We start from the raw sequence: 24569 nt of genomic DNA on the forward strand, positions 1-24569 counted from the left end.
CCACCAGCATCTCTGACGCTGGAATTCTCACCTTGGTATTTTTATTATTATAATTTCATTATCATTTCATTCTCACTTTATCATTATTTATTTGCACTCTGCTCTGGGGGGGCCCTGCCCACGCTCAGCGCTCGCCCCCCCCCAGGGCTGCCAGGGGGTCCCGGGGGGACCTGGGGGGGTCCCAGGGGGATTTGGGAGGGTCCCAAGGGGATCTGGGGGGGTTCCAGGTGTATTTGGGGGGGTCCCTGGGGGTGCCGGAGGAAATTTTGGGGTTCCCAGGGGGATTTGAGGGGTTCCCGGGGGTCCCGGGAGGGCACGGGCAAAGTGGGGTTTGGGGGGCACCACGGGCACGGCCCGGGCCAGCATCACCCGCGCCCCCAAAATGGGGAGGGGGCGGCGGGAGCTGCGGGGGGGGTCCGGGAGAAGCCCCAGGGATTTGGGGCGCCCGTCCCGGATCGGATCTGGGGGTCCCGGGGGGTCCTGGGATTTGGGGGGCCCAGCCAGGAGCAGCCCCAGGGATTTGGGGCGCCCGTCCCAGGTCGGATTTGGGGGTACCGGGGTGTCCCAGGATTTGGGGGGCTCGGCCAGGATCGGCTCCAGGGGTCTGGGAGTGTCCCAGGATTTGGGGGGCTCAGCCAGGATCGGCTCCAGGGATTTGGGGCACCTGTCCCAGATCAGATTTGGGGGTCCAGGAGGGTCCCGGGATTGGGGGGCACCATCCTGGGTCACATTCAGGGGTCTGGGGGGCTCACCCCAGATCGGCTCCAGGGATTTGGGGGCGTCCCAGGATTTGGGGGGCTCACGCCAGATCGGCTCCAGGGGTCTGGGGGGCTCTGAGATTCTGGGGGGCTCATCCTGGATCAGCTGCAGGGATTTTGGGGGCTCATCCCAAGTCGGCTCCAGGGATTTTGGGGGCTCCAGGGGTCCAGGGAGCTCCAGGGATTTGGGGGGATCAGCGTGGATCAGCTCCAGGGGTTTGGGGGGCTCATCCCAGATCAGCTCCAGGGGTTTGGGGGGCTCATCCCGGATCAGTTTTGGGGACCCATCCTGGATCAGCTCCGAGGGCCTGGGGGTCCCCAGGTTTTTGGGGGGCTCGTCCTGGGTCAGCTCCAGGTTTTTGGGGGCCAGGGCAGGGGGAGAGGGGGAGCTTGGGGTGGTCCCGGGGGTGACACCAGCCCCGTCTGGGACCCCCCTGGGAACAGACCCCGGGGCTGGGGGCTTGGGGGGCTCTTGGGGGGGCTCAGCCAGGGGTGGGGCTGGAGGAGACCCCCCTAAATCCCGGGGATCCCCCTCCCCCAGGATGAGGGGCTGGGATCCAGCTCCATCCGCACCCCCTTTCCCAGCGGGACCCCCAGGCCCTCCTCCCTCACCCCACACCCCCCTCCTGGGGCTGGGGTCTCCCTCTGCAGCCCCCTCCCCATGGGGGTGCTGGGGGGGGTCCCCCAATCCTGGACCATCCTTTTCTGGGGGTGTTTGGGCCAGAATCTCTGGGATTTCGGGGGTCTCCGGGATCTCTGGGATCTCCAGGACTTTGAGGGTTTTTGGGATCTCTGAGATCTCCAGGACTTTTGGACTCCCCAGGATCTCTGGCATCTCCAGGATTTTTGGGGTCTCTGGGATCCCTGGGATCTCTGGGATCTCCGGGTTCTCCAGGACTTTTAGGATTTTTGTGGTCTTTGGGATCTCTGGGATATCTGGGATCTCCAGGATCTCTCGGTTCTCCGGGATCTCCGGGGGTTTTGGGATTTTTGGGGTCTCTGACATCTCTGGGATCTCTGGGATCTCTGGGATCTCTGGGATTTTTGGGATCTCTTGGTTCTCTGGGATCTCTGGGACCTCCAGGATTTTTGGGGTCTCTGACATCTCTGGGATCCCTGGGATTTCTGGGATCTCTGGGATCTCCGGGATTTCCGGGATCTCTGGGCTCTCCAGGATCTCTGGGTTCTCCAGGGTCTCCAGGGCTGTCCCCTCACTCGGGGGTCCCTCGGGGGTCCCCAGGGGGCTGAGCTCGTCGTGGGCACTCAGGAAGATTTCGTCGGGGTCGGAGTCGGGCTCGGAGGCGCCGGGGGCCAGGAAGAACATGTCCTGCTCCGTGCACTCCTCGATGGACAGGTAACTGTCGGGCTGCTCCGCCCAGCACTCACCTGGCTGAGGGGGGGGACATGGATGGGACCCCCAGGCACGCCGGGAAACGCGGGTGGGTTCACTGTGTCCCCCTGTCCGTCCCATCCCATCCCACTGATCCCATCCCATGGATCCCATTGATCCCATCCCATCAATCCCCTCCCATCCCATTGATCCCATTGATCCCATTGATCCCATCCCATCAATCCCATCCCAACCCATTGATCCCATTGATCCCATCCCAATGATCCCATTGATCCCATCCCATCAATCCCATCCCAACCCATTGATCCCATTGATCCCATCCCAATGATCCCATTGATCCATTGATCCCATCTCATTGATCTCATTGATCTGATCCCATTGATCCTATCCCATTGATCCCATTGATCCCATTGATCCCATCCTATTGATCCCATCCCAATCCCATCCTATTGATCCCATCCCAATCCCATCCCATTGATCCCATTGATCTCATTGATCCCATCCCATCCCATTGATCCCATCCCATCAATCCCACCCCAATTCCATTGATCCCATTGATCCCATCCCACCCCATAGATCCCATCCCATCCCATCAATCCCATTGATCCCATTGATCCCTTCCCATCCCATTGATCCCATCCCATCAATCCCACCCCAATTCCATTGATCCCACTGATCCCATCCCACCCCATAGATCCCATCCCATCCCAATCCCATCCCATCCCAATCCCATCCCATCGATCCCATCAACCCCACCCCAATCCCATTGACCCCTCCCGCCTCCTCCAGTCCCACCCATCCCCAAATCCCGGGAATGCCGCCGGCTGCTCACGTTCATGAACCCGCTCTCCATCCCTTCCTCCACAGCCGGGAACCCGTCCCCGATCCCGGGGGTCCCATCCTCGATCCCGAGTGTCCATTCCTCGATCCCAAGGGTCTCATCCTCAATCCCGGGGGTCTCATCCTCGATCCCGGGGGTCCCATCCTCCATCCTGAAGGTCTCATCCCCGGTGCCGGGGCTCCCCGCCGCCTCCGTGTCCCCGCCGCCCTCCAGCCACGTCTCGGGGCCGTCCAGGAATGCGAAGGAGTCGCGGAGCTCCAGGGAGAGCCGGGTCTGCTCCGCTTCTTCTGCGGGGAGAGCCGGGAGCGCTCGGTACCGGCACCCACCCCATCCCGGTGTCCCCGCCGATCCTGGTGTCCCCGTGATTGTGATGTCCCCCAATCCTGGTGTCCCGCCGATCCCAGTGTCCCCACAGATCCTGGTGTCCCCTCTATCCTGGTGTCCCCCTTATCTCAGTATCTCCCCTATCCCAGCGTCCCCTCTATCCCAATGTCCCTCTGATCCTGGTGTCCCTCTAATCCCAGTGTCCCCTCTATCCTGGTGTCCCCATGATCCTGATGTTCCCTAATCCCAGTGTCCCCCAATCACGATATCCCCCTTATCCCGATGTCCCCCCAATCCCGGTGTCCCCCGTTCTCAGTGTCCCCGTGATCCCGGTGTCCCCCAATCCCGGTGTCCCCTCTACCCCGGTGTCCCCCCAGTCCCGGTGTCCCCGCGGTCCCTCAGAGGTCCCCACCGCGGGGTCTCACCGGAGCGGGGCCGGGGCTCCGGGGCGGGCTCGGGGGCGCTGCCGGGGCTCTGTTCCCGTTCCAGCGCGGGGCACGGGAGCCCGCGGGTGAGGCGGGACAGGTTGGAGGTGATGTGGAAGGGGACGGTGACCGAGAAGGGGCCCGAGATGTGCAGCCCCGCGCATTTCTCGGCGCGGGAGCGGCCGCCGACCCCCGGCCCCGGCCGCGGGGCTTTGGGGGTGGTGGGCTCCGACTTGGTGCTGCTCTCGGCCGCCGCTTCCAGCGGCTCCTCCAGGCTCTCGTCCAGCTCCGGGGGCGGCTCCGGGGCCGCGGGGGTCTCGTCCGAGCTGTGCTGCCGCTGCGGCCGCAGCTTCACCGACAGCTTCGGCAGCAGCCGCGCCGCCTCCGGGCCTGCGGACGGGCGCGTCCGGAGCGGGGCCGGGGGAACCGGGGGTGCCGGGGGGATCACGGGGAGCGGGGTCAGAGGGACAATCCCCATGAGTACAGAGGGACAATCTCAAGGGATGGAGGGACAATCCTGAGGGGTCAGAGGGACAATCCCCAGGGGACAGACAGACAGACAGTCCCGAGGGGTCAGGGGGACAATTCCTGAGGGGACAGAGGGACAATCCCAAGGGGACAGAGGGACAATTCCTGAGGGTTTGGAGGGACAGTCCCCAGGGGACAGAGGGACAATCCCATGAGGACAGAGGGACGGTTCCTGAGGGGACAGAGGGACAATCCCCAGGGGACAGAGGGTCAATTTTATGAGGACAGAGGGACAGTCTTGAGGGGACAGAGGGACAATCCCCAGGGGACAGAGGGCCCCCCTTACCGGACGGTCCGGAGCTGAGCGAGTCCATGCTCTTGGCCGGCCGCAGAGTGACCTTCCCACACTTCTCTGGGAATGGGGCAGGAGAAGGGGATTTGGGGGATTTGAGGGCATTTGGGGACACACCCCCTGCCCCCCCCAGTCCATGGGATCTCCCTGAATTCCCACCTTTCTCCTCCGCCTTCCCCGATTTCCGCTTGGCCTCGTGCCCGGAGCGGCCCAGGTTGAAGATGGATCTCCACTTCTTGGCCTTGAGGGAGCCCTTGCTCCTGTGGGGACACCTGGGATACACCTGGGATACACCTGGGGACACCTGGGATATACCTGGGGGCACCTGGGGACACCTGGGCACAGCTGGGGGCACCTGGGATACACCTGGGGGCACCTGGGATATACCTGGGATACACCTGGGCACACCTGGGCACACCTGGGATATACCTGGGCATGCCTGGGGGTGCCTGGAATACACCTGGGACACATCTGGGGACACTTGGGTTACACCTGGGCACATCTGGGGGCACCTGAGGATACCTAGGATACACCTGAGCACACCTGGGGGACACCTGAACATATCTGGGGGCACCTGGGATACACCTGAGGGTACCTGGGATACACCTGGGCACACCTGGGGGACACCTGGGATATACCTGGGGACACTTGGGATACACCTGGGCACACCTGATGGACATCTGAGCGCACCTGAACACACCTTGAGGGACACCTGGGGGGCACCTGAACACACCTGGGGCCACCTGTGTCGCAGTGAGTTGGGTTTGGGGGTCCCTGAGGGTCCCCAGGGTGGGTTGGGGGTGTCACCTGTGCCCAGGTGGCCGCAGGTGGCCGTACCTGTGCTCGCTGAGCTCGATGATGGTGTGGTAGGGCCGCATCTGGGGGGGGCCATCGCCCTGGCTCAGCGCGGCCGGGACGTGCAGGGGGGGGACACCCCCGGGCAGGAGCAGCGAGCGACGGGGACTGTCCCCACCTGGGACCCCAAAACGGGACAGGGTCACCTCAGGGACCCCAAATGGGACAGGGTCACCTCAGGGACCCCAACCTGGGACCCCAAAATGGGACAGGGTCACCTCAGGGACCCCAACCTGGGACCCCAAATGGGACAGGGTCACCTCAGGGACCCCAACCTGGGATCAGGGAGTGACAGAGGGACTGTCCCCACCTGGGACCCCAAATGGGACAATGTCACCTCAGGTACTCCATCCTGGGACCCCAAAACGGGACAGGGTCACCTCAGGGACCCCAAAATGGGACAGGGTCACCTCAGAGACCCCAACCTGGGATCAGGGAGTGACAGAGGGACTGTCCCCACCTGGGACCCCAAATGGGACAATGTCACCTCAGGGACCCCAAATGGGACAGGGTCACCCCAGAGACCCAGAGACCCCAACCTCGGACTCCAAATGGGACAGGGTCACCTCAGGGACCCCAAATGGGACAGGGTCACCTCAGGGACCGCAGCCTGGGATCAGGGAGTGCCATGGGGACAGTCCCCACCTGAGACCCCAAAAGTTTTGACAGTGTCACCTCAGGGACCCAAAATGTGACGGTGTCACCTCACCTCCACCTTGGAGACTCCCAAAAACGGGGCGTTAACGTTCCCTGGGACTCCCAATGTCCCCTTGGGACCCCCCACCCAAGGTCAGGGGGGACTCCCCACCTGGAGACCCCAAAAAGGTGTCCCCGCAGTGTCCCCCTGATGCCTCTGTGGTGTCCCCACGCTGTCCCCCCAATGTCCCCGCAGTGTCCCCCTGATATCCCACAGTGTCCCTGCAGTGTCCCCACGGTGTCCCCACGGTGTCCCCGCGGTGTCCCTGCCTGGGAGCGGCGCGTCCCCGAAGAGCTGCTCCACGTGTGTGAGGATGAACTCCACCACGATGGACTGCACGCGCACCTCCATGAACGCCGCTGTGCCGTTGAACCCCGAGGCCTCGATGTCCCTCGAGCTGGGGACAGCGGGGTCACCTCAGGGTGAGGGGACAGTGGGGACACATGGGATGGAGGGTGATGGGGCTGAGGGTGACAGGGGTGACAGTGACAGGGTTGGCAGTGACAGAGCTGAGGGTGACAGGGCTGAGGGTGACAGGGCTGAGGGTGACGGTGACAGGTGACAGGGACAGGGGTGTGACAAGACTGAGGGTGACAAAGGAGTGAGGGTAACAGGACTGATGTGATAGTGACAGGTGACAGTGACAAGGCTCAGGGTGACAGGACTGAGGGTGACAGGGCTGGCAGGGGTGACAATGACGGGGCTGGCAGTGACAGGGGACAGGTGACTGGACTGACATCAACAGGTGACAGTGACAGGTGACAGATACAGGTGACAGCAACAGGGCTGAGTGTGACAGGGCTGAGGGTGACAGGGCTGGCAGGGGTGACAATGATGGGGCTGGCAGAGACGGGGACAGCGACAGGTGACAGCAACAGGTGACAGCGACAGGGCTGAGTGTGACAAGACTGAGTGTGACAGGGCTGACAATTACAGGGCTGGCAGTGACTGGACTGACAGGGACAGCGACAGGTGACAGCGACAGGTGCCAGGTGGCACTGCCAGGTGCCAGGTGCCCCTCACCGCAGCAGGTTGGGTGCCCAGACGATGGCCAGGTTCCTGGCGTGCATGTTGGTGCGCCCGCTGTGCGCCGCCATGCGCAGCAGGTGCCGCATCAGGAACTCCAGCGTCCTGCGACAGCGCCACACCTCAGTGCCACGCCTCAGTGTCACACCTCAGTGTCACGCCTCAGTGTCACACCTCAGTGCCACGCCTCAGGGCCACGCCTCAGTGTCACACCTCAGTGCCACGCCTCAGTGCCACACCTCAGTGCCACGCCTCAGTGTCACACCTCAGTGCCACGCCTCAGTGCCACACTTCAGTGTCACACCTCAGTGCCACACTCAGTGTCACGCCTCAGTGCCACACCTCAGTGCCACCCTCAGTGCCCTCCTCAGTGCCGCACTCAGCGCCACGCCTCAGTGCCACGCCTCAGTGCCACACCTCAGTGCCATGCCTCAGTGCCACACTCAGTGCCACGCCTCAGTGCCACACTCAGTGTCACACCTCAGTACCACACCTCAGTGCCACATCTCAGTGCCACGCCTCAGCGCCACCGCCCTGGGGACACCGCCCTGGGGATGTCCCCACCCCCCTCACCTGTAGTGAGGCGCCGGCAGCTCCTTCAGCACCTCCTTGATCTTCACCAGCCGCGCCTCCTCCATCTGGATGGCCACAGCATCCTGTGGGGACAGCACAGTGACGGGGGCCACCCGCCGCCCTGGGGACGCTCTGGGGACACGTGGGGACAGGGACTCACGGCGAACTTGTCGTAGAGCTGGTAGGTGAGCAGGGGGTTGGGCAGCTCGCGGCAGTAGGCCTTGCACAGGGAGCTGACGCAGTGAACGTCCTGCAGGTAAATGTCCCGCGACAGGTCTGGGCTGCGCTGCGCCTCAAACTCCTGCCTGTGGTGGGGATTTGGGGTTTGGGAATTGGGGTTTGGGATTGGGATTTGGAAATGGGGATTGGGGTCTGGGCTGCGCCGTGCCTTGAACTCCTGCCTGGGGTTTGGAATTTGGGGTTTGGGGTTTTGGGATTTGGGATTTTGGACTGGGGATATGGGAATATGGGATTGGGGTCCAGGCAATTCTGGGTTGCCCCAGGAACAGGGGAGAAAAGCACCCAGAGAAAGAAGCAGAGGAGGGAAAAACTTCCCCGGGGAAAGTGAAAGAGAACGGGCAGGGAAAACCCCAAAAGCAATAAAGAGGGAAAAAGGGAAGGAAAGGAGCAGGGGAAGAGGGGCCAGAGTGGGATGGGGGAAGGGAAGGGGCCGGGGGAGGGAGGATGGACCCATCCCCCCCTGCTCCCCGTCCCCGTCAGCCCGAGTCCAGTCCCATCCCTGCTTCCACCTTTTCTCATCCCATTCCTGTCCCCTCCCTCCCGCCCTCTCAGTCCCGGCATCCTCCAGACTCCACCCCCATCCCACCCCCATTGCATCCCATCCCATCCCATCCCATCCCATCCCATCCCATCCCATCCCATCCCATCCCATCCCCGATCCCAATCTCAATCCCGATTCCATCTCATTGATCCCATCCCATCCTGTCCCTGATCCCAATCCCAATCCCATCCCATCCCATTCCCATCCCAATCCTGATCCCAATCCCATCCCATCTCATCCTGATCCCGTCGATCCCATCCCATCGATCTCATCCCATCGATCCCATCTCATCCCATCCCATTCCCATCCCATTCCCATCCCATTGATCCCATCCCACTGATTCCATCCCATCCCAATCCTGTCCCCATCCCCGTCCCGCTGACCGCAGCCGCTGTGTGTTGGAGGACACCCCGGACAGGCGGTAGATGCCATCGACCACCCCGTGCTGCTCCACGAACTCCGTGCAGCTCCGGAGCACCTGCGGCACTGCGGGACACGGCCCGGCCCCGCGGGGCCCCGGTGAGCCCCATCACACCCGATCCCAGTGATCCCTGATCCCATGGGATCCCAGAGCCCATCACACGTGATCCCAGTGAGCCCTGATCCCATGGGATCCCACTGAGCCCTGATCCCACAGGGTCCCACTGATCCCACAGGGTCACTGGTTCCCAAGGGATGGGGCCACGAAACCCACAGGAATGGGGCCACCAACCCCACAGGATGAGGCCACCAAATCCCAATAAATGAGGCCACCAACTCCACCAGGATGAGGCCACCACATCCCAAAGGATGGAGCCACCAAATCCATGGGGATGAGGCCACCACATCCCAAAGGATGGAGCCACCAAATCCTGAGGACCAGGGCCACCAAATCCACAGGGATGAGGCCACCAAATCCCAAAGGATGGTGCCACCATCTCCAGAAGGACAGAGTCACCAAATCCCAAAGGATGGAGCCACCAAATCCACAGAGATGAGGTCACCAAATCCGCAAGGATGAGGCCACCAAATCCTAAGAAATGAGGACACCAACTCCACCAGGATGAGGCCACCACATTCCAAAGGATGGAGCCACCCTCTCCAGAAGGACAGAGTCACCAAATCCAAAGAGATGAGGCCACCAGATCCACAGGGATGAGGCCACCAAATCCCGAGGAACAGGGCCACCAAATCCAAATGGATGGATCCACCAAATCCGCGGGGATGAGGCCACCAAATCCCAAAGGATGGAGCCACCAGCCCCAAGGTGCAGACCCCGCCACCCCTGAGGCCCAACCCCCCTGAGATTGGAGCACCAGCGACCTCCAACCCCCCCAAATCCCGGCCGAGCCCCGGTGGCCACGACGCTTCCTGGAGCCCCGGTGACGCAACGGGTGGCGCAAGTCCCCTCCGAGTCCCCTCCGGGGCCCCTTCCCCACTTCCCCGGGTGGCCCCGGTGGCCCTGGTGGCCCCCGGGGGGCTCGGGGGGGGTCGGGCAGGGTGGTGGCACTCACCGTCCTGCCCCGAGCGCTGGAGATGCTCTTGGAGGTCGCAGCCGAAGAGCCGCTCCCGGGAGCCGCCCTTGCGCCTCGCCCGCTGCCGGGCCTTGAGCGCCAGGGACATGGGGACACGGGGGACACGGCCGGGGACAGCACGGGGGACACGGCCGGGGACGCGGGGGCCACGCCAGGGGGGTCCCGGCGCTGTCCCCGCGGGGGTGGCAGGAAGGCAGAGGCCGCGCTCGAGGCGCTTCCTGCTCCCCGCGGCCACAGCGAAACCACAACGAGGGCGGGGACGCCTGCGCACACGCGTGTGCAAGGGGCACGCCCTGGGGACAGGGGACACGGGAGTGTGCGAGGGGCACACCCTGGGGACACCTGAGTGTGCGAGGGACACCTGAGTGTGTGAGGGGCAGGCCTGGGGACACCCGAGTGTGCAAGGGACACCTGAGTGTGTGAGGGGCAGGCCCTGGGGACACCTGAGTGTGCAAGGGACACCTGAGTGTGTGAGGGGCACACCCTGGGGACACCTGAGTGTGCGAGGGACAGGCTTGGGGACACCTGAGTGTGCAAGGGACACCTGAGTGTGCGAGGGACAGGCCTGGGGACACCCGAGTGTGCGAGGGACAGGCCTGGGGACACCTGAGTGTGTGAGGGGCAGGCCTGGGGACACCTGAGTGTGCGAGGGACACCTGAGTGTGCGACGGACAGGCCTGGGGACACCTGAGTGTGCAAGGGACGCGCCCTGGGGACAGGGACAGGCCAATGTGCAAGACACACCTGGAATCACTCGGGCACATCTGGGTGCATTTGACCACACCTGGGGACACACCTGGGGACATCTGGGCACACCTGGGGACATCCTTGCACGCCCCCTTGCACACTCCCCTGCCACCCCCCCCAGCTCACCTGCAACCCCAGCCCCACCCCAGCCACCCCACCAGGCCACCCCCAGTGTCACCCCGTGTCACGCCCATGTCACCCCTGCGTTACCTGTGTCACCCATATACCACCTGCGTGTCACTGTGCCAACTGCATGTCACCTCCATGTCTCAGTGTCACCTGTGTGCCACCTGTCTCACCCCCGTGTCACCCGCGTGTCTCAGTGTCACCCCCAGGTCACTGTGTCACCCCCATGTCACCTGTGTGTCTCAATGTCACCCCCATGTCTCAATGTCACCCATGCCATCTCCGTGTCACCTGTGCGTTACCGTGTCACCCGCATCTCTCAGTGTCACTCCCATGTCACCTCCATGTCACCCACATTACCTGTGTCACCCGCGTCTCGGTGTCACCCCCATGTCACTGTGTCACCCGTGCCATCCCCGTGTCACCCACGTCACCTGTGTGTTACCGTGTCACCCGCGTGTCTTGGTGTCCCCCCAATGTCCCCAAGGTGTCACACACAGGTCCCAGTCCCGCGGGTCCTTTATTTACAGGGTCTATACACGGCTGTACAGCCCCTCCCCCACCCGGGAGAGGGGACACGGCTGTCCCCAGTGCCACCACCCCATGGTAAAGGGGACACGGCTGTCCCCAGTGCCACCCAGCCCAGGGAGAGGGGACACGGCTGTCCCCAGTGCCACCACAACATGGGAGGGGACACGGCTGTCCCCAGTGCCACCACCCCATGGGAAAGGGGACACGGCTGTCCCCAGTGCCACCACCCCATAGGAAAGGGGACACGGCTGTCCCCAGTGCCACCACCGCATGGGAAAGGGGACACGGCTGTCCCCAGTGCCACCACCCCATGGGAAAGGGGACACGGCTGTCCCCAGTGCCACCACACCATGGGAGAGGGGACACGGCTGTCCCCAGTGCCACCACACCATGGGAGGGGGGACACGGCTGTCCCCAGTGCCACCACCCCATGGGAGGGGACACGGCTGTCCCCAGTGCCACCACAGCCCGGGGGGGCGGGGTTTGGGGGGACAGGGGGCTCCCTGGTGTCACCACAAGTGTCCCCAGCCCATGGTTGGTGGCACCTGGGGACAGGAGCTTGTCCTGGGGCTCGGTGGTGTCCCCAAGGCTGTGACAGCAGGGAGGTGGCACCTGGGGACAGAAGCTTGTCCCCAGTCCTGTGACAGCACGGAGATGGCACCTGGGGACCAGAGTCCATCCCTGACCCCACACCAGCAGGGAGGGGACACCTGGGGACAGGAGCTTCTCCTGGGGCTCGTCCCCAAGCCTGTGATGGCAGGGAGGTGACACTTGGGGACCAGAGTCCATCTCTGAAGCGGGGAGGTGGCACTTGGGGACCGGAGAATGTCCTTGAGCTCGGTGGTGTCCCCAAGGTGACACCTGGGGACTGAAGAATGTCCTGGGGCTTGGTGGTGTCCCCAGCTCCATGTGCCAGCAGGGAGGTGACACCTGGGGACCGCAGCCAGTCCTGGGGCACTGTCCTTGTCCCCAGCCCCACACCAGCAGGGAGGTGACAGTTCTGGGGCACTGTCCCTGTCCCCACACCAGCAGGGAGGTGACACAGTCCTGGGGCACTGTCCTTGTCCCCAGCCCCACACCAGCAGGCAGGTGACAGTTCTGGGGCACTGTCCCTGTCCCCACACCAGCAGGGAGGTGACACAGTCCTGGGGCACTGTCCTTGTCCCCAGCCCCACACCAGCAGGCAGGTGACACCAAGGACCAGTGTCCATCTTGACCCCACACCAGCAGGGAGGTGACACCCGGGGACTGAAATCCATCCTTGACCCCACACCAGCAGGGAGGTGACACAGTCCTGGGGCATTGTCCTTGTCCCCAGCCCCACAGCAGCAGGAAGGTGACACTTGGGGACCAGAGTCCATCTTGACCCCACAGCAGCAGGGAGGTGACACTTGGGGACCGTAGCAGAGGGGACAGAGCCGAGTGGGCACAGGGGAGGCTGGCTGTCCCCAGGCGTCCCCAGGTGTCCCCAGGTGTCCTCCCGGGGCCCGGCTCACACCAGGTGGCCGCGGCCGTTGATGTAGATGCCGTTGGAGCTGGGCTTGGCCTGCAGCATCCCGTTCTCCTGCACAAAGTGCGTCATGGCCGCCTTGATGGGGTCCCCCCCGCCGCCCCCACCCTCCTCTTCCTCCTCCTTGGGCTCCTTCCCGCCGGGCGGCGGCGGCACCGCGGGGACAGCGGGGACAACGACGGGGACGTCGGTCTGCGTCTCGATCTCCCGCACCGTGGAGAGCGTGGAGTAACTGCGGCCCTCGGGCTCCTCGCTCTGGGGACAAGGGACAAGGGACGCGTCAGGGGTGCCACTGGGCATGGGGTGGATTTTGGTGGGGACGTGGGGACCAATGGGGACATGGGCACTGTGGGGATATGGGGACAAATGGGGACATGGGCACTGTGGGGACATGGGGACCATGGGGACATGGGGACCAATGGGGATGTGGGCATTGTGGGGACATGGGGACCATGGGGACATTGGAACTACGGGTACCAATGGGGACATGGGCACTGTGGGGACATGGACACCGTGGGGACATGGGGACATGGCATTGATGGAGACACAGGGACCATTGGGATGTCCCCATGGGCACTGATGGGGACCAATGGGGACATTGGAACCATGGGGACCAATGGGGACCATGGGGACATGGGCACTGATGGGGACATGGCACTGCTGGGGACATGGCCACCATGAGAGGACACAGACACTGCTGGGAACATGGGTGCCACCAGGGACATGGCCACCATGGGGACACAGGGATCAATGGGGACATGGCCACCATGGGGACATGATCAGAACAAGGACATGGACAGGGACATCAGTGGGGACACTGCGGGGGGGGCAGGTGATTTGGGCACCATGGGGACATCACTGTGGGGGACATGGGTGCCACTGGGGCCAGGAGTGTCACTGGGGCCAGGGACATTCCCAGGAACACGGTGACCCCGTGTCCCCTGGTGTCCCCCGTGTCTCACCATGGCGGAGCAGATGCTGGTGCCACGCAGGCTGTCCCCCCTCAGGCTGTCCCCCCTCAGGCTGTCCCCTCGCAGGCTGTCCCCTCGCAGGCTGCCCTGGCGACTCTCCGTCCGCAGCTGCAGCGTCTCCTCCAGCTGGGACAGGCTGGTCAGCGCCCAGGACACCCCGGACACCCCACGGACACCCCACGGACAACCCAAAGTCTGACCCCATGGACACCCCATGGACACACCAAAGTCTGACCCCATGGACACCCCAAAGGACACCCCTGGACACCCCATGGACACACTATGGACAACCCAAAGTCTGACCCCATGGACACACCAAGGACACCCCATGGATACCCCATGGATCCCTCAGTTTGATTCCATGGAGACCCCATGGATATCGCAAAGTCTGAACCCATGAATGCCCAATGGACACCCCATGGACACCTCAGGGACATCCCAAAGCCTGACCCCATGAACATTCCATGGACGCCCCAAAGTCTGATCCCATGAACATTCCATGGACACCCCATGGATACCCCAAAGTTTGACCCCATAGACAACACAAGGACACCCTATGGACATTCTATGGACACCCCAAGGACACCCCAAGGACATTCCATGGACACCCCACAGCCCAACCCAAGCCCCCCTTCCTTGGGCACTCCGAGCCCCCAAACCCCCCACCCCAAGCCCCCCCCGGTCCCCCCCATTTCTGTGTCCCCACCTGTGCCCGGGGGTCGCTGCTGTGGCTGGAGTGGAGCCTCCGGATGGAATTTTCCCGGGTCAGCGTCAGCTCCTCCTCGCTGGGGACACAGGGGACACTCAGCACCCCCGTGTGCCCACAGGTCCTGCTGGGTCTCCTTCTGTGTCCCCCCGTCTCCTCCCATGTCCCCTTGTGGCTGTGTCCATGTCCTCCCTTGTCCCGCTCTGTCCCCCATGTCCCTCATGTCCTGCCATGTCCTCTGTGTCTATCCCATGTCCCCATCGTGTCCCCATCATGTCCCCATCGTGTCCCCCTGCGTCTTCCATGTCCTTGTGTCCACCCTGTCCCCCACATCCCCCATGTCCCCAGGTCCCTCATGTTCCCACATCCCTCCACGTACCTGTGTCCCCCAGTGTCCTCCCATGTCCCCCAATGTACCCCATGTCCATCCATGTCCCCATGTCACCTGTGTCCCCATGTCCCACAGTGTCCCCCCCATGTCCTCGTGTCCCTCCATGTCCCCTATGATCCCCATGTCCCTCATGTCCCCCTGTCCCCATACACCCTCATACCTACCATGTCCCACCATGTCCCCTGTGTCCCCATGTCCCACCATGTCCCCTATGCCCATCCATGTCCCCTGTGTCCCCATGTCTCTCCATGTACCTGTGTCCCCCGCCCCGTGTCCCCATGTCCCCTGTCCCCTCCCTTACTACTTCTCGGAGATGCGCTGTGTCTTGCGTTTGTGGTACAGGGTCATGACCACCACGACGATGACGAGGACGCAGAGCAGGACGGCGGCGATGACCCCGACCACCACCACCGAGGCTGACACCAGATCCACGCGGCGCACCGTGTCCTCTGCAGGCACCCACAAGGGTCAGGGGCACCCCGAAACGGGGGGACACCTCACAGGGGTCAGGGGACACCCCAAACAGAGGGAGACCTCAAAGAGGGCCAGGGGGACACCACAAAGACAGGAGATACCTCCAAGGGGTCAGAGGACATCCCAAAGATGAAGGAGACCTCAAAAAGGGTCAGGGGGACACACCCTAAAGTGGGGGGACACCCCAAAAACAGTCAGAGGGACACCCCAAAGAGAGAGCAGACCTCAGAGAGGGTCAGGGGGAACACACCAAGTTGGGGAGACCATATGGATGGACAAGTCTGTGGATGGGCAGATGGATGGACAGATGGACGGACAAAGACATCCAGGGGCGGGATGATGGACAGATGGACAAGCCCATGGACAGCAGGTGGGTGGGTGACCAGTGGGTGGGGATGGACAGTGAGAGGTGTCAGAGGATGGACAGATGGATGGACGGATGGATGGATGGATGGATGGATGGATGGATGGATGGATGGATGGATGGATGGATGGATGGATGGATAAGCCCAAATCTGGAGGCATGACCAGATGGGTGAGTGGACAGAAGGGTGGAGGAGTGGACGGAAGGATGAAGGAGTGGACAGAAGGATGGATGAGGGGATGGAAGGACAGATGAGTGGACAGCAGGGCGGGTGAGGGAACGGCAGGGTGGGTGAGTGGACAGAAGGATGAAGGAGTGGACAGAAGGGTGGAGGAGTGGACAGAAAGGCTGATGAGTGGACAGAAAGGCTGATGAGTGGACAGAAGGACAGAGGAGTGGACAGAAAGGCTGATGAGTGGACAGAAGCGTGGATGAGTGGACAGAAGTGTGGATGAGTGGACGGAAGGGTGGAGGAGTGGACAGCAGGGCAGGTGAGGGGACAGAAGGACGGATGAGTGGACGGAAGGGCGGATGAGGAGATGGAAGGGCAGGTGTGAGCAGGCAGTGAGTAAAGCTGGGCTGGATGAGCACACGATGAGTGGACGGGCGTGGAAGAGGGATGGACCTTGGTGGGATGGGCACAGGATGGGAGGAGCGGAGGAAGGAGGGACAGACGGGTGGATGAGTGAATGAATGGATGAACAGATGAGTGGACAGAGGGATGGGTGGATGGATGGACGGATGGATGGATGGATGGATGGATGGAGGATGGATGGATGGATGGATGGATGGATGGATGGATGGATGGTCAGATAAACAGACAGATGGACATACAGAGAGATGCAGAAACCAAGCCCCCTGTCCCTGTCCCCACCTGTGGCGCGTCCCCGGATGCTGACGTTGGCCCGGGCCTCCTTGGCAGCCACTCGGTTGGACACTCGGCACACGTAGTCACCAGCATCGGCCACGGCCAGCGGCCGCTGGAACAGCAGCGTGTCCCCCTTGACCCTGACACCCGCGGGCAGCGGCGCGTCCACCCTGCGGGGACAGCTCGGTGTCAGCCCCACGACAGCCACGGTGACATCTCCCCATGACAGCCCCGGTGACAACCCCGGTGACAACCATAGTGACAATCCCCGGTGTCAGCCCTGGTGTCAGCCCCAGTGTCAGCTCCGGTCACAGCTCCCATAACAGCCCTGGTGACAGCACCCAGTGACAGCCCTGGTGACAGCCCCCACTGATCCCTCCCGGTGACAGCCCCGGTGACAGTCCCAGTGACAGCCCCAGTGACAGCCCCTGGTGGCATCTCCTGGTGACAACCCTTGGTGACTGCCCTGGTGTCAGCCCCTGGCAACAACCCCAGTGACACCCTCTGGTGACAGCCCTTGGTGACACCCCCCAGTGGCATCTCCCAGTGACACCCCTCGGTGACAGCCCTGGTGACTGCCCCTGGTGACACCCCCCGGTGACACTCCCCGGTGACAGCCCCGGCCTGCCCGGGCGGTGCCGGTGCCATCGGTGCCATCAAAGCCGCCGTGCCGGTTCCCACGGGTGCCGCCCAGCCGGGGCCTGCCCGGGCACGCGGCACTGCCAGGCCCAGCCACGGCGGCACCGGCACCGGAATGGCACGGGCAGGGGCAGGACTGGGGGTGGGGAGGTGGGACAGGGACGTGACAAGGGGATGTGACAGGGACAGGGGGATGTGACAGGGACAGGGGGATGTGACAGGGACAGGGGGACACAGCAGGGACAGTGGATGTGACAGGGGGATGTGGAAGGGACAAGGGGACACAACAGGGACAAGGGCACAGGGAGATGGCAGCGACAGGGTATGTGGCAGGGACAGGGGGACACAGCAGGGACAGGGGGACATGGAAGGGACAGGGGGACACAGCAGGGACAGGGGGACATGGAAGGGACAAGGGTGACACATCAAGGACGTGGCAGGGACATGGGCACGGGGAGATGGCAGGGACAGGGGGACACGAAAAGGACAGGGGTGACACAACAGGGACATGGCAGGGACATGGCAGGGACAGGAGGGACACAGCAGGGACATAGGGGACAGGGAGAACACCAGCACAGGCAGCGGGGACACAGCAGGGCCATGGGACACAGACACAGGCAGGGACACGGTCAGGGGGACACAGTGGGGACAGAGCTGGGGCAGGGGACACCACAAGGACACCACAGGGACACGAACCTGCTCCAGACCCTGCTGGGGACACAGGGGGACACAGGCAAGGGGACCCAGGGCAGGGGGCCATGGGGAGGTGGCAGGGGGTGACAGGGGGTGCCCTGGGGTGACACAGGGGGGGACAGGGGGTGACAGGGGGGGACAGGGGGGGACAGGGGCCTCACCGTGTCCAGTTGTACGTCGGGGGGGGGTTGCCGTCCCCCAGGCAGGTCAGCGCCGCCCCCTCCATCCCCTCCTGCCACTCGGCCGTGTGGCCCAGCACCGACGCGTCCGACAGGTCTGGGGACACCGAGGGGACAGTCAGGGGACAAGGTCCCACGGCCCTGCCGTGCCCCCCACGGCCACGGTGTCCCCCTGTGTCCCTCATCCTCCCCATGCCCAATGTCCCACCCTCCGTGTCCCCAAGGTCCTCCTTGACACCATCGCCCAGTGTCACCTGTGTCCTCACACTGCCAATGTCACCTGTGTGCCCCATGTCCCCAACAGCCTCCACCTGCCCAGGGCCCCCAGTGTCCCCAGAGTCTCCAATGTCCCCAGATTTCCATGTCCTCAATGTCCCGTGGTGCCCAGGATGTCCCCAACACCCTCCAGTGTCCCCAATGTCCTCCACACCTCTCAATGTCCCCAATGCCTCCATGTCCCTCAAGGCTCTCCATGTCCCCAGTGCCCATCGTGTCCCCAACACTCTCCATGTCCCCCATGTCCCCCATGTCCCCCATGCCCTCCATGTCCCCAACACCCTCCATGTCCCCCAGGTCCCCAGTGCTCCCCCTGTCCCCAATGCCCATCATGTCCCCAGCGCTCTCCATGTTCCCAACTCCTTCCATGTCCCCAACGCCCATCACACCCCATGTCCTCAATGCCGTCCATGTCCCCAACACCGTCCATGTCCCTTGTCAACCCTCATGTCCCCAGTGCCCCCAACACCCTCCATGTCCCCCATGTCCCCAGAGATCTCTACACTCCCCATGTCCCCAACACTCTCCATCTTCCCTGTCAACCCCCATGTTCCCAACACCTCCCATGTCCCCAGTGCCCCCCATGTCCCCAACACCTCCCACATCCCCAACACCCCCCCATGTCCCCCATTACCCCCAATGTCCCCAACACCCTCCATGTCCCCTGTCAACCGCCATGTCCCCAATGCCCCACCATGTCCCCAGAGCTCTCCACATCCCCAATGCCCCCAATGCCCTCCATGTCCCAAATACCTCCCACACTCCCCATTATCCTCTGTGCCCCCAACACCCACCATGTCCCCCATGTCCCCAACACCCCCCATGTCCCCAACACCCTCCATGCCCCCAACACCCACCATGTCCCCCATGTCCCCAACACCCTCCATGCCCCCAACACCCACCATGTCCCCCATGTCCCCAACACCCTCCATGCCCCCAACACCCACCATGTCCCCCATGCCCCCAACACCCCCCATGCCCCCAACACCCTCCATGTCCCCAACACCCCCCATGTCCCCAACACCCTCCATGTCCCCAACACCCTCCATGTCCCCAACACCTCCATGTCCCCCACACCCCCCATGTCCCCAACACCCGCCATGTCCCCCATGTCCCCAACACCCTCCCTGTCCCCCATGCTGCCATCACCCCCAATGCCCCCGTCACCCCCCAGCCCCCATCACTGCCCGCTGGCGCACAGGCGACGCTGAGCTGGTGCGTGATCCTCTTCTCATGGCGCAGGCCGGGGTGCGCCACCACGCAGGTGAGGCTCTTGCCGTTCATGCTGCGCCCGGGCACCAGGAAGAACTCGCTGGTGACGGAGGCGGAGCGCGCGTGGGCCGAGCGCCGCGTGGCGTTGGTGCCGCGCACCTCGGTCTCCCAGCGCACCGAGGGCACCGGGCTGCCCTCGGCCGTGCACGAGGCCGCCAGCGTCCGGCCCTGGCCCTCCTCCAGCGGCGGGCCCGGGTTCAGGATGGGCAGCGGTGGCACTGATGGGGGGGACGGGGTGGTTAGGGGAGCGGTGGGATGTTGGGGGTTTATCGGGGGCTTGGGGTGTTGGTGGCGTGTGGGGTGTCCACGTGGCATCGTTGTGTCCCCAGTGCCCAAAATTCCCCAATCCACCATGCCCATGGTGTCCCCTCTGCCTTCCATGTGCCCCATGTCCCCTGTGTCCCATGTCCCACATGCTCCCCATACCCCTGTGTCCCATGTCCCCTGTCCCATGTACCCAATGTCCCATAGCCCACGTTCCTCACCCTCCATGCCCCACATCCCCAGTCCCATGTGCCCTATGTGTCCCATGTCCCCTGGGCCCCCCATGTCCCCTGTGCCCCACATCCCTGTCCCATGTCCCCCGTGTCCCATATGTCCCATGTGCCCCACATCTCTTGTCCCACATGTCCCACGTGTCCCACATGTCCCATGTCCCCCGTTCCACATGCCCCATGTCCCTGTGCCCCTCATACCCTCCATGTGCCCTGTGCCCCACATGTCCCACGTCCTCTGTCCCATGTCCCCTGTGTCCCATATGTCCCCTGTGCCTTTTCATCCCCATGTCCCCTGTGCCCCATGTCCCTTGCCCCATGTGCCCCACATCCCACGTACCCGATGTCCCCTCTGCCCCCCACCCCTGTCCCACACCCCCTGTGCCCCACATCCCTGTCCCATGTACCCCATGTCCCCTGTGCTCCCCACGTTCCCCACACCCCTTGTGCCCCCATCCCTGTCCCACGTCCCCTGTGCCCCCCATATCCCCCACGTCCCCTGTGTCCCACGTGTCCCCTGTGTCCCACGCTCCCCGTGCCCCTGTCCCCCGCTCACCGAGCACCCTGAGCGTGAGGCGCCCCTCGAAGTTGCCCATGGGGAAGGTGATCAGGTGGCACTCGTAGTCGCCCTCGTCGCCCTGCACGGCGTTGCGCAGGACGATGGCGCCGTCGCCGAGGTCGCCGTGCCCGTGGCGCAGGACGCGGCCCACGAAGGGCTCCTGCACGTGCTCGCCGTGCTGCGGGTTCAGCACGGCCACCTCGGCGGGCGCCGCGCCCGCGCCGCCGCGCTTCAGCCACGTCACCTGCACCACCTGCTCCTGCTCCTGCGCCCGGTACCGGCACGGCAGCACCACGTCCTGCCCCAGCACCGCCGTCACGCTGCGCGGCACCTCCACGCGGCCACCGCCTGTGGGGACACACGGGGGGACAGCTGAGTGACACCTGGGGACACCTGAGTGACACCTGTGACACCTGTGTGTGACACCTGTGTGTGACACCTGAGTGTGGGTACAGGCACCTCCACGCAGCCACCACCTGCAGGGACACGGGGACACCTGAGTGACACCCGGGGACACCTGAGTGACACCACCTGTGACACCTGTGTGTGACACCTGTGTGTGACACCACCTGTGACACCTGAGTGTGGGTACAGGCACCTCCACACGGCCACCGCCTGCGGGGACACGGGGGGACACCTGAGTGTGGCACCTGGGACACCTGGAGGACACCTGAGTGTGGGTACAGGCACCTCCATGCAGCCACTGCCTGCGGGACACAGGGACACCTGACTGACACCTGAGTGGGACAACTCAGTGACACCTGGGACACCTGTGGTGACACCTGTCTGTGGGTACAGGCACCTCCTCGCAGCCCCCACCTGCAGGGACATGGGGGGGACACCTGAGTGACACCTGAGTGTGACACCTGTGTCACCCGGTGTGGCACCGAGGAGCACGGGGATGTGCAGGGGGACAGAGATGTGGCACCTCCACCTGCAGGGACACACGGGGACCTCAGCGTGGGCCCTGTGCCACCACCTGTGGGCACCTGGGCTGATTCCAGGTGTGTGAGAGCAACACCTGGGCACAGCTGGGCACACCTGCACAGGGCTCAGGCACACCTGGGCACACTCACACACACATGGGCACCCCTGCACAAGGCTCAGGGCACATCTGGGCACACCTGGGCGTACCTGCAGGATTTGGGGTTCAGGTTCAGGGGCTGGCTGGGCTTTGGGGTCGAGATTGGGGGTGCAGATTTGATCTGCAGGTTTGGGGTGCGGGTGCTGCCTTAGGGTTTTGGGACAGTTTTGGGGTTCAGGATCTGGGGGTCTGATCGGTGGGGGGGTTTAAGGTTCATTTTTGGGGGTGCAGTTTTAGGGTGCGGTTTTGGGGACTCGCTGAGGTTTTTGGGGGGGAGGTTTGTGGTTGAGAATTTGGGATGCGGGATTTGAGGTGCATTTTTGGGGTGCAGTTTTGGGGACTGGCTGAGGTTTTGGGGGGCAGGTTTGGGGTGGAGAATTTGGGGCACAGAATGTGGGGTGCAGTTTTGGGATGCGGGATATGGGGTGCGGGATTGTGGTTGAGAATTTGGGGTGCGGGATTTGGGGCTCATTAGGTGCCTTTAGACTCAAGTTTGGGGTGCAGGACTCGGGGGTCTCCTTGGGGGGGGTCGGGGGTGCATTTTTGGGGGTACATTTTTGGGGAGGGGGCGTGTCCGGGAGGGGAGGGGGGCGTGTCCCGCGGCCTTGGGGGGCGTGTCCCGCCCCGCCGCCGCCGCCAGAAGCGGCCGGGCCGGCCCGTCCAGCCCAACCGGCCGGGACGGATCCCGCGCTGCCGCCCCCGCCGAGCCCCCCGGGGGCTCCCCAAAATGCCCCCCCCACCCCCCTAAACCCCCCCTCAGGACCCCCGACTCATTAACCCTTTCATTAACCACCCCGCAGCCCCCCCTCCCTCCCCACCACCACCACCACGTGCCTCAGTTTCCCCCGAGCGCCGCCGCTCTCGCAGAGCCCAACCGGGGGTCCCGGGATGGCTCCGGGGGGGTCCCGCGGGGGTCGCGGCGGCCGCGGGGCCGTTCTGGGGTTCCCTGGGGAGGTTCCCCCCCCCTCGGGGCGTCCCCACCCAGCGGGGCCCGAGCGCGTGGGAACGGGCGCGGGGAACCGGCAGAACCGGCCCCGCGGCCCCCACGCCCCGGCCGCGCTCAAAACGGGGCGGGCGGGGGGGGGGGGGGGGGGGGCCCAAAAACAGCCCCGGCAGCGGCCACCGGGGGGTCCCGGGGGCGGGGGTGAGGAAGGGGGGGGGGTCCCCCAAATCCCAAATTCCCACGGGGGTCGAGCCCCGCGTGGGGGGAAGGGGGGGGGAGGCGCTCGGGGCGGGTTTTTTTTTTTCCCACGGGGACGCGCGCGCACGTGCGGGGGCACCCCCTGTGCCCGCACCCCGGGATTGGGGAGTGGGGGGCACGCGTGGAAGGGACCCCCCCCCTTTCCCACCCCAAAAATCCAAAAGAATCGCTCGCACGCGCGTGGGAACCCTTGCACACTCGTGGGAACCCCTTGCACACGCGTGTGCGCCCCACGCCCCCGCAGGGCTCCAGGGCGGGCGCGGGGACCCCGCCGAGTCTCCCGTGGGGTGCGGATCCTGCGTGGGTCGGGGTGGGGGGGGCTCAGCACCTTTCGGTGGTCCCCAGCCTGTTCCCACGGGTCCAGAGGGGAAACTGAGGCACGGCGGGGGAGGGGGGGCGGGGCAGAGCGGGGACCCCCCCCCGGGGCATCCCGGTGGTGTCGCCGTTCCCACGGTTTGTCCCCCACCCCCCCCAGCTTCCACCCAGGGTGTCCCCAAACGGGTCCGCGTGCCCGGGGGGGGGGAGCGGAGCCCACGCAGAGGCGCAGGTGCGCACGCACGGGCACGCGCGCAGGTGTGTGCGCGCACACGCGTGTGAAGCGCCCGCGGCGCCGTCCGCCCCCCCCGTACACCCCCCCCCTTCCATCATCATCATCATCGTCCTCCCCCGCCTCCCCACCACGGACACACGGACACGCGCAGCACGGACAGACGGACACGCGGGGCCGCAGGTGCACACGCGAGCGCTCCCACGTACACACACACACACACACACGCGCGCACCTGCACACGCGCCTGTGCGCGCACACCCGCGCGCGCCCCCGCCGCTCCCGGTTTCACCCCAACCCCCGCTCCATGGGATCCCCGCTCCCGTCCCCCCCGATCCCGGTCCCGGTTCGGCCCCTCCGGGAGCTCCGGGCTGGCCCCGGTACCCCCGAGCCTCGGTGCCGGTCGGGGAGAACCGGGGGAGCCGCTCCCGCCCCCGGCCCGACTCGCAGCCGGGACAGCCGCTCCCGGTCCTTATCCCGGTCCTTATCCCGGTGCCAGTCCCGGTGTCCCGTGGCCCTTACCGGTCACGGCGAGCAGGAAGCCGAGCAGGAGCACGGGCGCCCCGGGCATCCCGCGGGGCTCCATGCGGAGCGCTCCGGGCTCACGGCGCGGCTCGGGGCCCGGGCAGCACCATCCGGACCGGAGCGGGCCCCACCGGCACCGCCGGGACAGCGCCGGGACAACCGGGCACAGCCTCGGCGGCTCCCTCCGGGCAGTACCGGGAAGCACCGGGAGCCACCGGGAAGCACCGGGAGGCACCGAGGGGCTCCGGGCTGAGCCGGGCCGGACCGGGCGGGACCGGGGCCGATCGGGCCGAGCCGGGCCGGTGGCGGCGGAGGGGCCGGTGCTGCTCAGCTGCGGGACGGTACCGGGGCAGGGGCGGGGCGGGGCGGGGTTCAGGGGGCGGGGCATGGAGGGGCGGGGCAGAGAGGGGCGGGGCCGGGCGGGGCGGACCGGTCCGGCAGGTCCGG

The 24569-nt window shown here is 64.8% G+C and overlaps 2 protein-coding genes across 3 annotated transcripts; both read right to left on the minus strand.

Annotated features, from left to right (window-relative positions):
• Positions 1–13: 13 nt before the first annotated feature.
• On the minus strand, positions 14–10187 carry ARHGAP30 (Rho GTPase activating protein 30). 2 transcript variants are annotated; one of them, XM_071420765.1, is made up of 12 exons: positions 9945–10187; positions 8835–8937; positions 7831–7975; positions 7671–7753; positions 7095–7202; positions 6341–6468; positions 5357–5492; positions 4679–4779; positions 4514–4579; positions 3700–4089; positions 2942–3237; positions 14–2148 (listed from the first exon to the last, which is right to left on the minus strand). In XM_071420765.1, exons 1-12 carry the CDS (start codon positions 10051–10053, stop codon positions 88–90), a joined length of 3726 nt encoding a protein of 1241 aa, XP_071276866.1. In that variant the 5' UTR covers positions 10054–10187; the 3' UTR covers positions 14–87. The 2 variants fall into 2 exon arrangements, with proteins under 2 accessions (XP_071276866.1, XP_071276865.1); XM_071420764.1 differs by lacking the exons at positions 8835–8937; positions 9945–10187 and having other exon boundaries at positions 7831–8422.
• Positions 10188–12861: 2674 nt separating this feature from the next.
• NECTIN4 (nectin cell adhesion molecule 4) lies at positions 12862–24183 on the minus strand. Its single transcript, XM_071420780.1, has 9 exons — positions 24120–24183; positions 20763–21113; positions 19640–19930; positions 18147–18261; positions 16660–16823; positions 15249–15396; positions 14557–14635; positions 13842–13976; positions 12862–13134 (listed from the first exon to the last, which is right to left on the minus strand). Exons 1-9 carry the CDS (start codon positions 24181–24183, stop codon positions 12862–12864), a joined length of 1620 nt encoding a protein of 539 aa, XP_071276881.1.
• Between the last annotated feature and the right edge of the window lie 386 nt (positions 24184–24569).

This window comes from Agelaius tricolor, unplaced genomic scaffold (genome assembly GCF_023055355.1).
Source record: "Agelaius tricolor isolate 1412-34295 unplaced genomic scaffold, bAgeTri1.0.p SCAF_161, whole genome shotgun sequence".
NCBI classification, from domain to species: Eukaryota; Metazoa; Chordata; class Aves; order Passeriformes; family Icteridae; genus Agelaius; species Agelaius tricolor.